General features: G+C 44.9%; 1 protein-coding gene and 1 long non-coding RNA gene across 4 annotated transcripts in view; one reads left to right on the top strand and one right to left on the bottom strand.

Annotated features, from left to right (window-relative positions):
* LOC143145197 (nephrin) overlaps window positions 1-13634 on the top strand; it is a 179419-nt gene that overhangs the window by 43954 nt on the left and 121831 nt on the right. For all 3 annotated transcript variants that reach the window (XM_076308345.1, XM_076308344.1, XM_076308346.1), the window contains exon 4: window positions 9985-10190. In XM_076308345.1, coding sequence (XP_076164460.1) covers window positions 9985-10190 — 206 coding nt within the window. The remainder of the gene's footprint in view (window positions 1-9984; window positions 10191-13634) is intronic.
* Window positions 1939-13634, bottom strand: part of LOC143145199 (uncharacterized) — a 125651-nt gene continuing 113955 nt past the window's right edge. The window contains exon 3 of the long non-coding RNA XR_012991636.1: window positions 1939-2358. This is a non-coding gene — a long non-coding RNA (uncharacterized LOC143145199). The remainder of the gene's footprint in view (window positions 2359-13634) is intronic.

The following is a 13634-nucleotide window of genomic DNA, read 5'->3' as shown; positions in this document are numbered from 1 at the left end:
AAGCTCGGCTGCCGCGAAAGTAAACGACAACGAAACGCGTCCAAGTGCAAATGACGTCGCGTATTTCGTGCGAGATCATTGTCCGCTGTCACGGGCGAGAACGACTGGTAAATACGGACGAATTAATTTCATTCCATTTTGTAGAAACGCGGTCGGGCATAAAGTAGGCTGCCTCGACTCCACACCGAGGAAGCGCCCCTGCTCTTTCTCTTTGTACGCTTTCTCATTTTCGAAAGCTCTGCGCGCAAACGTAATGCCTTTTTCTATTTTGATTTCCCTCGGGTCATCGTCGTTTGTCTTCGACGGCGATCGAGCCTCCCACTGTGACGCGGACCGACCTTTGAACGACCGTACGTACTCTCCATCTTCCGTCGACGACGACGACGACGACGGAGCGTTTACGATCTTTATTTTCGCGTCTCGACTCGTCTCGGTGAACCGGCTTTCTTCACGATACGGTTTTTTCGGCTCACGGTGAAACCGTCGAGGGACCGTTGCGCGCGTAGTGACGGCCTAATTCCCGCGGTCAAAGAAGAAATCGAGGTATCTCGAGAAAATTAATTTTCCCTGGTTTCCAACAGCCGATAAGCGCCCGTTGGACGGACGTGATCACACAGGAGAATTTTCTTCGCGAAGAGGATAGATTCTGTGCTCCCGTAGCTCGCGTTTTTTCCTTGCAGTTAATTAATTAGCGTATGACGACGGTGGGCCTTCCTGCGCACGTTACCTTCCCATACTTCGCTCAGCCTTTGCCCGCGATCCGGCTCTCCATTTCCACGGTTATCTCTCTCGTTTGCGCTTCGTCTACTTATGTTTCGGCGAGGAGAAACTCGTTTCCCGGTAACTCATTAATTTGACGCTACTTTGCAACGAGAGATTCGTTCGAGGTCTCGCGCCTTTCTGGGACTTAAGCGGCAGGCGCGATACATACCGACCATTCTGAAAATCAGACGAGCATTCTAAATGAAAAAATAATGCCCGGATTTCCAAAGCCCTTTGAATGTTAATCAAGTATATACATCGGTAACAATTTGTACACACAAAACTTGGGACAAGTTTGATACCCTGTACTGATACCGGGGGCATACTAGTTGTTTGAACATGCACTCACATTTCTACTTGTCTAATCGTACACTCGCAATTCCAATCATGGCATTTGTGACAGGCACAATATTTCCGATGAAAAAAATATTTTTATTAAATGCTTGATATCGTTCAAAAAGAAGTGGACTATTGAACAATTGTTAGAGTTTTTCGTGGTGCCTGCATTTCCGGTACACCAGCCAGAGCGGAATTAGAAAATTATTTTCCAGTGACAAATGCAAACAAATAGTGGTTTCGATCATCTCTTGCGTGATTTTACAATTGTTGTACATACATCGTTGCAGTGTAAAATAGTGATATGAATCTCGATAGTTCCACGAAAGTAAAGACTTAACATTATAATTCAGCATAAACTCTGCCAAAGTATCTGAGAACGCTTTCGTTTTTCAGTCAATTCAGAATTTTCAGTAAAAATTCGCTTTATCCAATATAAATTATTAAACTCGTATCACTAGTTCCCTCTGGTGAAAATCAATCAACATCAATATCGCGTGAAAATCAACACCAATATTTAAAATTCTTTTGCAACAGCTTGGGATCTCAATTATTTGTACAACGCGGGCTTCATACAACATTTACGCCTCCCAATTAGTTCGTACGACGAAGATTCTATCATAATACATCCGACGAAGAATAAAAGTTTTTTTAAAAAACCACGTACGTGGAACATCGAGCAGAAAGGAATACAACGAACGGGCAAAGAGCGGGGAAGCTAACACAGCAACAGCAATTGCTGTTCGTCGTGCTCGTCCGAAAGGAAAGAAGGGACGAGGAAAAACGAACAACGAAACGCGCGTCGACACCGTGGACAGCGAAGCCTTTTATCTGCTTACGCTTTATTTGCATCCGCGCAAACACGGAGAAACGCCGCCGGACGTGAACTCTCGGGTGAGTACGGGGACACGTATCTACGGGGCGTATATATCGCTGGAACCGAACGATGAATGTGAAAACGTCGCGCGCGTCACAGGATGTTCCTTTTGTCCTTGTCATCCATTTATGCATGAAGCCAGCCAGCCTCTGCTTAATCCACCCAACACTACGGGGAGCGTTCACACTCGTCGCCCGGAACGATGCATCGACTTCTTTTTCCGGTTCCGCTCCTACGCTCGGCGCTAACCGCAACGATCTCCGCGTCTATTCGTCTTGCGACCAAATCGAGCGTGCGCGCGCCGACGCCGATTTTTGCGCCTCGAACACCACTGCGGAAACGCGATATTTTCTCAGCCATGGAAACTCGATTCTCGCGACCATCTGGAAAACAAGAGATGAAAATTATTGAACACATTCGAAGAAAATATTTATCGAGGCCCAAATTACAAAATTTTCATAATTTTACGTAACGTCGTGTATCACAATTTTCTGAATAGAAGTTAGCCTATCATCATTATGACGTTTGACCACATCCATGTACTAAAAAGTGACAAAACAGTATCTTATAGTTTCCACGATGCGAATTGCATCTTCGATAACAATCAGGAGGATTTTCAACATATATACATATATATATACATATATATTCAATATATATACAAATATATACATGTATATTCAATATATATACATATATATCTGCTACAAAAATTAATTATCATAAATATATTTCGACCAGTTTCTAAATATTCGTCAAAATCCTAATGACAGATATTGATAAGAAAATTGTGATATTTTATCCCGACGATTATTCGGCAGACTTTGAAAAATACCGGTACATTTTCTATTCGTTGGAACGTCATCGATAAACGATAAGTATGGCACGCACGAACCGTAGCATCGGTCGTTATCGATTCTCGATCGCGTAGTTACCTTTACGCGAGAAGAAACCACCCCCACCCTACGATTCCGCGAATCAAAACAGCGCGCGACTCGACGAACCAACAAACGCCCTCGAATCGTGACGCGTAATTATCTTCGGTATCGATGATCGAACTACCGTCCGCGCTGGTGTGTAACGCCTTCTCGACTTTCATTCGTTACAAATGGACGAAACTAAATTTCGAACTTCGAGACAGCCATTGTTCTACCGAGGGGGCTTGTGAAAAATGGAAATGCCCGTCGAACGAGAAATGAACTATTACGAGGGGGTATGAAAATGATTCCATTGAAACGAAAGGAGCTTAGAGATGGAAACCGCGAGCGGAGGAACACTCGATACAGAACGATCATCCGTCTTCCGGGATTGCCGCGGAACGAGTGCATTGTGGACTTCACCAATCACCACCCTTTTCGAGCAGTACGCTCTTTTGTCACCCCCTGTTCCACGCCCCTGATCACTCGCTCGCTCTCTCTCTCTCGCTCTCCCTCTATCCACTGATTCGACTCTTTTGTCCGCGTTCTACCATCTCGTAAAGCGTTCCCCGTCAACCGTCCGTGGATAAAATCGATCAACGCGATCGGCGTATAGAATCGCGGCTTATAGCGGACCAATCATTGTACAAATTACAATTTCGTTGCAAACTTACTCTTCTTGTTAGCTTTTTGATTCTTACTAATCCCTAGTTCCCCGGTGATTCGAGCCTGAAAGTTCTTTTATCGTTTCGGTTACCTAGATTCCGGAATTTCGATTTCGTCTTCGACAGAAAATTATTTCGAGTTGGAAAAAAAAAAAAATATATATATATATATAGTTCATCGAAACGAGACGAGAATGTGACGACTGTGCGCAATGAACACAGCTTCGCGATACTCTGAACCAATAATAACGTAGAACGTTGTTACTATTAAATCAATTTTAATTCATTTTATTTTTTTCAAATTTACATAATTTTCCTTATTATGGAACGATTGGTGCAATCACCAGTACAAACGGTGAAGAACTTCTCGAACGCTCGTTCGAGTGTTCCACATCCTTTTATTCGTTTTACGATAATTTAACTTTATTTAAAAAATTAGTATTATTTTATAAAAGAAAAATTATAATACACGATCTAATCATATAAGAATTGTGCACGAGACGGAGAAACGATCTACCAGTGGTTTTCCACGTGGTTACTGCCGAGTTAAAAAGAATGGAAACGTTCGAATAAACCGAGCAACTTGAGGGAAATCGAACAGTTTGAACTGAACCAAGGGGCTTGAAAGAAGACGTGAGGTGTAAATTCCAAACGTTCTTTCAAACCATTCGGTTTATTCCGACCCGACAAAGAGCCCTCTACAATCGAGTAACAGTCGTTCCTGGAGCTCAAGAAAATAGACCAAAAGCTGCAGACCATTTATCCGTTCGCGTAGACGTTAATATAAACATTGGTATCTCGTATCAACGGAAATCTAGTATGACTTTAAAAAAGGATATCTAGAAATATGTTGGAGAAGACACAATAACGCCATTCTTTGTACATAATTAGTATTATATGATCGAGTCGGTACACGTACACGTACACGTACACATAAACACGCAGTATTTTATTGAAGAACCACCAAAAGATATTCGAAATTACGCGAGGAAAGATTCGTCGTAGATATAAGAATATCGATGGAATCAATTCCGACGTAACGTTTACACGAATAAATACGAAGCAATTCGGTGCTACCCGGTATTTAACAAAGGTGCACAATTCTCGTATTAAAAAACCAACAAGAGATACTCGCAATTCGGCGAGGAGAGGTTCGCCGTGGATCCGAGAATCACGTTCGAAAGGACGTTGAACGTTTGCGACAGAAGCGGACGAGGGCTTCGCAAATGGTGGATACCGGCGTCCGGCGTGTAATCGGATATTATATTCACCGATCAGATTGATATCTCTGCCCTATTATGCCGTGGCAGGAATCCCATTTTGAAGAATGCCGGGGCACAGTTTCACAGTGATATTTGAATAGAGGGCGGGGGCCGTAGGTGGGCGATACCGTAGACTCGGAGGAAAGTGGTAGCTGGGAACGGTAGGGACCGCCTAGTCACCCCCCACCGCCGCCACCTACCGTGGCATCGGGAAATCAACGATTTCGACCGATCGAAAAGCGACGGATACGGAAACCAACGTCGAATCGTAATCAGCGGGCCGCGAATCAAGAGCGCGAATCAATGAGAGTGCCGCGGCTGCGATTTCCATGCGCATCGGGGTTTCGCGTCCGCATGGAAACGTTCCTGTCCGTAGTTCCTAAAGCGACGGGGTTAATTAAGAACCGTACCGAAATCGCTTTAATTAAGAGATTAATCCAATTTTTCCGAAGAATGTCCATACCGCTCTACGGTTTCCTACCGAGATTTCGCTCCATTACGAAAATTAAAGAGTACCTCCTCTCTTTCGTTCGACGGAAACCTCAGGAAAATTTTTGATTACTTTGTTCTGTACTATGGGTTCTCTCTTGAAGAGAAAAAAAAATATTTTTATATAAAAAAAAGATGTCGAAATGGCCGCGATCGCGACGAAACTCGCGTCTATAGAATCGAGTATCAAAGCAAATTCGCGAAAAAAACGATCCTGTGTGAAATACACACACACACACACACACACAAACACACCTTTGCTTTCACTACTGTGAAAATGAAATTTAAAACCTGCTTTATTCCATAAAAATTGTCGACGGAATCGATGGTAACCGAGATATCGACATGCCTCGAGCGTTTAATATTCTACAAGAGTGGGTAGCGACAAAGCCCTGTTTATTTGGGCCCCTGGGTGAACGAGCGAATGGCAAATAACTTTTTCATTTGAGCGTTCGTTAAAAATCAATTTGTCGACATATTTCCCGCGTTCGCTTTTTCCGCGAACGAGAGCTCGTATTTTCGCGTGATGATTCGTAAGATTCGACGCGTAACCTGACGGAGAATTATTTCTCCCGGATTTACCCACGTCGGCCAGAACCTTTCTCGTCCAATCGAATTCGAAATCGCCGGACCGTACGTTCCAGCAATATTTATTTCCGCGTATCGTATCGTACGCGCCACCGTGAAACATAAAACACTCCGTATCGTCTCCAGTGTACATCGGTGCGCGATAGAAAGATAAAAATGTCGAATTTTATTGATAATTTTGCCAGCTGAGTTGCTCTTCGAAACATTCTGTTAAACAGAACAGCAGCTGGCATTGTTCGCATTGTACAGTGGCTTCTCCTCAAATTTTCTCAGTCGAACATACGCGTCAATAACAACAGTAATACATATTATAATCGACTACCTAACATTCTCGGTCAAAAGTTACTGTTTCTCTATACTATCTCAACAACTAAACGGACGGTGTTAATTCGATTCGTTGTTAGAAATTTATCGGAATTAGGGCCACGTTGGCTCCAAAAAGAGAACCTTGCCGTTTTCGCAACCTTTCCGGCTTGCGTCTAATCCAAATTAAAAATCATTTTATCACCGCGTTCCACCCTCTCCATTGATGCTCAGTTCCCGGCGAACAAAAGTTAACAGGGAGCAAATTATATTTTCCGGTCGAACGAAACGGAGGTTAAGAGAGAAGGGAACGAAGGACCTGGGTGGTCGGTACCCTTGGAATATAACGAAACATCGAGGGTAAGGCGGGGGGGGGGGGGGGGGGGGGGGGCAGAAGACAGAAAAGAGAGAAATGTGCTGCCGCAGTGGCGACGCCGTCTGCAATTACAATGCCTTAATTTTATGCGCGAAGTTAAGCTCCTTTTAAGAGTCCCGAGAGTGGTTGAGTCCCCTTCGTGGACCTGTCTCTCCTAAACCCCCCTTGCGACCTGCGACCGCTTCGGGTTTCCACCTTCTCCGTGGAACACTCGTTTCACCGACACTAGCGTATTCATGGGAAACGTTCTTTTGCCTCTGGAACCGGGCCGGGGGTCTCCCGACGAGTCGCGGCAATTATTTTAATTTGTTTAGAGACCGAGCGAGAAACAGAGAGAGACAGTCTCCGTTTTATCTTTCGCTTCATCTGTTCCACCCTCGTTCTTTCTCTCGATACTGTCCCCCAACCCCCCATTTGACCTTCTCTTCGCCTGTCCGCGGTTATTCCAGCGCCTTTAAACGGTCGTTTCCACGACCCTGGAGAGCTCTCTACGATCGTGGAAGGAGAACAAAAAAAAAATCCCTAGCCACCGAATTATTTAGTCCGCGTGACCGCGGTTTGTACCCCAGATGCAGCGGTTAGCGGTTCTCGAACAACGTGAAATGATTAGAACGCCCACGATCGGTTCATATGACGAGGAACTTTTCATTCTTTGTTGCTGTATTTGTCATTGAACCGTTACGCGCTCCTCGATTTGTTCTCGGACACGAATTGCCTTCGTTTCTCTCTAGGGATTCTCTCGTAAATCGTACTTATCTTGGACAGGTTTCGTAATTTCTCTTGTATCTCGCGCGCACATTGTCATCCGACGGCATCCAGAAGGGGGACGGGGTGCAACGTTAACCAATTATCCGTCGTCCTTTAATCGCGTTCTCTTTCTTCGCGAGAATTCCTCGCGGAGGTCTGTGAGTGTCTTTTTTATTTTTCTACGATTTTCCTTATCTCTCAACTTCGTAACTTGTTTGCAGACACAGGTGTATTTTTAATTTTCGCTTTCTTTGTTCTTTAGATACCAAGAAACGTCCCTGGTGACTGCGAGAATAATTTGTATAATTGTACAGGGTGTCCGAGTATCGTCTACGAGAGAAAATTAATTACAAATGTGAAATCACCTCTCTTCCTGGCATGCCTTGGTTAAAAGAAGGTCGACTTTGAACATTTTCAGGGTGTGAGTGTATTGTAAGATGAACGTCAGTGATTCTATGTGACAAAATGAATCGAAAATTTCGGATAACATTCTTTCAATATTTATCGGGCCCGTATGTACCGAAGGAAGAAAAGAGAAATTTTCTGACTCGACGTGCTGTTACCAAAGAATTCGACTTTGAATATTCTTGGGGCATGGTTGAACTGAAACAGATCGGTTATTCTACCGGAGAAAATGAATGGAAAATGCAAGGTGAAATTTTTGAAAAACAACTTCGGAAAAGACGCAGCTCGACCCTCTTGATATTCAAACAAAATCACATACCGGTTCCACTTACGGTTTCCACGAGGCGTGACGTTTCGACGTAACCGTGCGAAACTGTTATTTTTTCGTTTTTTTTTCCCCTTCCCTCCCGTAGAGTGCCAGTTGGAGAGATTTTATCCGGCGACGAGGCTACACGAGAAAAAACGGGACGGTAATTAAGAGTTTTTTTCCGCGAGTTGCGCGATCTCGATGCCTCTTTAATTTCTCGTAAATCAGCCGACGTGGAAGGTAAACGACCGATGCTATCCGAGTAGATGCGAAAGAGGCGAGACGGGTCGACGGTGAACGCCGACAAGTCGGTCGAGATCGGATCCGTGCCTCTCGGGAAACTCTCCCCAGTCATCGTGCTCGTTAAAAACCAATCCAATTTGTCTTACGGCCGCGGACAAACTGCACCGAATGAGGCTGCACAACCGTCGAAACTTCGGACAAGTCAACGTCGGACGGTCCTCCTTCCGTTGATCGACCGTGCGACGTCTTATCGTCGTGACTCGACCCGAACTTTGTCGCGCGATTACACTTACGAACTCGTTCGGTCGCCGCTCGACCCGATAATTGACGACCGGAGGCGAAAACACCGACGACCCCTTCGTCTCCGTGAAATGGAAACGAAAATTGCGACAAAGGTCACGGAAGGTCGTGAAAAGATTTCTTGTTTCTCTTGACGACGAGATACAACACCATCGAGAAGTTTAAAGTCAATTTTAGTAATACTTCCTTCGATTCCGGAACTTTTTTGCGTGTGTGCTATTTACAATAAAACCTAAATTTCAACAAGGGTCACTGAATTTCAACAATGGCTATCTGTTTCTAGCCGGCCATTAAAATAACAGAACCGTTGGGGGGGCCCTCCAGTAATTCTATGATAAAATAAACTCGGGTGGTCTTCCAACCGGCAGTGTGTACCTGCGATTAGAAAAGAACGATAATATCGATACGAGTATCAATGTTAATCATAGATGATTTAGAGAGTACATATTACAATTGCAGGTGCAAATGTTTGAAAAAGATCATCGCATGTAGCGATCTCAGATGACGTATTTCGAATGCAAAACTAGTGAAACAAAGATCCAAGATGAGGGTGCCTCGTGCAACCTAGTTAATGATCGAGGCACGTCAGGAACGTCGTCGAAGAAATGTTTATCCGTTCGTGGAGTCGTTACGAAGTTATCCGTGTCGTTGCTCGAGGACAGCACGAACAAATCCTCCCCGGGGCATTCGAGATCCCCCGAAAACCCCCCACTGATACATCTTCTAATGCCATCTCGAAGGGCTACATCTCCTAGAAGTAAAAGGTTATCTGACTCTCTCGGTCGAGTGCACTTCTGACGGTCTGTATTGAGTTTCGGGCACGAGACTCTATGGAACGGGAGGGGCGAGGGGCGGGAAACTCCTCCGTTCGGATCTCCGACTATGACGAATTGTGAAAGTTGAGTGAAAAATTGGACGGGGTTAAGTATAGCCAGCGCGATCAACGTGTACGCGTACGAATGTGTTTGGATTTGGGAGCAACTAAGTGAGTGAATAAGTTGAGTGGGAAGAAGGGAGAGAAAGAGGGAGAGTGTTTGAATGTATATGTTCAACTATGTATGTTTGAATGTGTATGTTTGACTGTATATGTCCGAATGTGAATGTCCGAAAGTGTATGTTTTAGTAAGTACATAGGAGCGTGTATTTCAGTGTGTGTATGAGCGTGTATGTTAAAGTGTATGTAGGTTTGAGCGCGTATTCAAGTGTGTACATGTTCAAACGTGCATGGTCGTATTCAAGTGTGTACATGTTCAAACGTGCATGGTCGAATGCACGCGTCTGTCTCCAATCGTTCGCCCATTTTGGATTTTTAGTCCGACCGTAAACTAATCTTCGTCGTTCTAGTTGCGTCGACCGGACGCGCGCGAGTATCCCAACGATGACCGATCCGTTTACGTTGTTTTTCAGCTACGACGCGCGGAATCGACAATTCGGTAAAGCGAAGCTGTGGAGCGCCTCGCATTTTTGGGGAGACCGAGCGTCTTTCAGAGCAAGTTCGCCCGCCCAGCTGACGATTCGTGACCTGCGGGAGAGTGACGAGGGTGTGTACAGATGCAGGGTCGATTTCCGCAACTCGCCCACCAGGAATCTCAAGGTCAACTTCACCGTCATTGGTAAGTCCCCACGACTACTCGAAACGATTATTGCTTCGTCCACCACAAACATAACAATAAGCTTTTCGATGTCGGCGCTGCTGGACCCACCCGATGGGCCAATTAACATCTTTTAGAGTGTCAACGCTCATCGATCGATGGTTTGTTAATCACCTTTTAGAGTGTCCACGCTCACCGAAAGCGTCGCCTGTTAGTCACCTTTTAGGTTGTCAACGCTTATACGTTCACGTTTATGGATCGGAGAGATCTAATCAATTATCAGCGAAGCGTTTATATTTTACTATTTACTCGTCATCGTCCTCTTCTTAGAAGTTATTAAAATTGTCATGATTAACAGTTGCTAGAGTTAGTGAAGGCTATGAACGTTTTCGTTCAATTTTTAGTAAAGGATTCGTACTTTATAATGAACTTATCAAATAACACTTTGGAGACGAAAGCATTCATATTTTACAATTCACTAGTTAAACAAATTCGCCTCACACTTGCAAATTGTAAAACTATTTACAAGTGTAAAGCGTAAATAGTTGCAAGTGTAAAAAATTGTTAAGAATGTCCCAGATCCAAATGTTCCCAAAATCTCAGACAAACGGGAAGAGATCGAAACTGTGCCGCGTAACTATGGAAATTTAAAAACACTATCCCCCATCCCTATCCGCTCGTCGACCTACTCCTCTCCTTCGCTGCCCTGCTCGACGAAGTTCGCTCAGTTCCGCGGGAAACTACTTGGAAACTTATCGGAGTTTCTGGAAATTGCGGTACTTGGACGGATCTAGGGAAATCGGTGAACACTGCCGGAAATCGTCACGATTGACGGTCAGATTCGAGCAGGGATCGTTAATTGAGAAACAAGCAACTGCTCGGACAATCGTTAAGCAAGGATGCACCGGCGAACGATTCTGTCTCGAGAAGCTTCGCAATTTGCGGTCGATTGGTCCCCGCGCTCGTCGCTTATTCCTTCGAACCGATTGTCCCCTGCGGATGCCAGAATAATTACACTCGAGACTTCGTCGATCGAGTTTAATCAGCCTCGAAGTAACGTCGCTGTTCTATCTAAAGCGAACTCTCGAAGATAGGATTTAGGAGGAACGTGTTATTTTTGGTGATACTCTCGGATCGACCAAGAATCAAGTTACACGAATTCAAACACCGAACTTAAACGAATCACCGAGCACGTTGGATCAATTGCAAGACCATTATCACCGATTTAACAAACAACTGCCTTTAATCGGGGAAATTACATGTGAAATGGACAGACATAAATTTAAAAATTATTCCGAAGTCTGAAGAACCATATGATCGAAGTTGTTCGATAGAATACTTTAATTGGAGGAAAATAATGGTGGAGGAATCAAAATTTGACACTGTTGCCGGAAGGATTGAGAAATGCTTGAAAGGTTCACTATGGGACCAATGGCGTAGAGTCGATGTACGGACAAGAGTTGTTTAAAAAGGAATAGAAGAATATTCCATATGAAAACAAATTGATTTTTACGGTGAAAAGAAACTTACTATCGGAAATGGAAAGACAAGGTTACGAGTCGATAGTATCGACAAAGACAATAGTCTTCGACAGTATTCTGTTTGCAAAAGGCGTTCCTGCTACTGTGAAACCTCGCTCCTGCGAAGAAAAGAGCGGCGCGGCAGCCTTTGGCGAAATCATCGGCTGATTAAACGATGGCGTGGACCGAAGCGAAGAATATGGCTGCACGAGACCCGCAACAGTTCGGCCCGCGCGATACGATATCAGTTTTCAGTATAGCGAGCAAAACTCAGTCTCGTGGTACTCGATACTTGGTCCGAAAGTCTAAGACGGGCCCGTGAGGACGTTGCTCTTGTCTCCTAATAGAATCGAACCGAACCGGTATCGTGGCCGTTGTTTAAGGAGAACGCGCTCCGTGCTTCGGAACCGGGCACAAACCCAAAGTCCTTTCAGGAAACCCTTAACCCAATTTGCCCATCGATCGGCTATTAAACTGAGTTAAAGAGCCGACTGCCGATTCCGCTCGACGGAGTACTCGGGGAAACTTTAAGACGTTCCTGAAATCTGCCGAGACGCGAAACGGGGACAAAGGGAGTTCGCTCTCGGAATGTACCGTGCGTACAATTCTTTGATAAGTATGAGAATTCTATCGTCGACGATTTTTGCCGAACTTTTCCCTATGGGAGCGGAGAACACATCGACAAAATCGATGCCATCCGAACGATACGAACAGTATCCAGGAAATAATTCGGTAGAAGACTGCAGCGTGTTCAGAGTTTACATCGACGCGGAGGTCCCCCGGTGGAGAGGTATTCGAGTAACTCGAGCGAAGATTGACAATGGAAGGGGGAAACATCGACCTTAGTCGCGTGGACTTAATGGTGGCAGTGACAGTTCGCGCGTAGTAGCGTGCGACAGTGGAAGGGAAAAGCATGGGCCTTAGTAGCGTGGGCTCAGTGGTGGGGATAGTAGTCGCGTGGAGTAGGGAGCCGCGGTGGAAAGGGAAGCCTAGGTCTTAGTAACGTGGACTCGATGGTGGGGATAATAGCACGCGAGTAGTTGGGAAAGACTATGGAGGGGGAAGCATGAGCCTTAGTGGTGGCGATGGTAACTCTTGCAAAGTAGGAAGAATAAAAGGAACACGCTCTCGGGATGTACGATGCGTACCATTATTCAACAATTAGGAGAATTATGTAGTCGACTATTTTTACTAATTTTCTGACCTGAAAGCGGAGAATACCTTACGAAAGTCGATGTAATCCGAACGATGCAAAATAAGGACTCGAAAGAAGACTGTAGCGAATTCGGAGCTTACCTCGACACAGAGATTCTACGGTAGGGAGCTAATCGAATAGACGAGGAACCTCGTAGGCCATCGGCGTCGAGACGTCGCAGTGGCTTATTTTACGCCTCGACGCGCGCGAACGCAGCCCGAGATCGGTGCACCGAGTTGATTTCCAACTGCGTTGAACTGCCGATGGAAAGACCGGCGAGGAAACGAAGGGATTGTATCGAAGAAATAGCAAAAAAAGTCTGTATTGTACGTCCGTTTCGGAGACAAATCGAAACGTATTGAGATCAGTAAACGGTGTCAGTTCGAAGAATCTCTCGTATCATGCATTTAGCTATGGGGAGAGGGGGGGGGGGGTCGAATCAAAACTTTGAAGTGGTTTGAAGATTCTCTAGAATGCGGAGATTCGAATCGTTTCGGGAATGCTTAGAAGAAGCTTCTGAAAGTCTCGATAATCTTAAAAGACGTACAAAACCACCACTTTTCAAACCATTGTCTTACACACAATGCTCCCACTCGGTCGATTCGAGAAAACTCTTGAAAGTCTCGGAAGTTTCGAAACACTCGGAAATTCGAAGATATTTAATAAATTTCGAGTCTCGAAAATTTTTAAAGTCGTGAACCTCCGCTAAACTCCGAACCATACACAGTTTATCCCCGCATCTCGATACGC

The sequence above is a fragment of the Ptiloglossa arizonensis genome, chromosome 4 (genome assembly GCF_051014685.1).
Source record: "Ptiloglossa arizonensis isolate GNS036 chromosome 4, iyPtiAriz1_principal, whole genome shotgun sequence".
Taxonomy (NCBI): domain Eukaryota; kingdom Metazoa; phylum Arthropoda; class Insecta; order Hymenoptera; family Colletidae; genus Ptiloglossa; species Ptiloglossa arizonensis.
The sequence above is the reverse complement of the archived record's forward strand: the minus strand, read 5'-3'. Positions and strand labels throughout refer to the sequence as shown.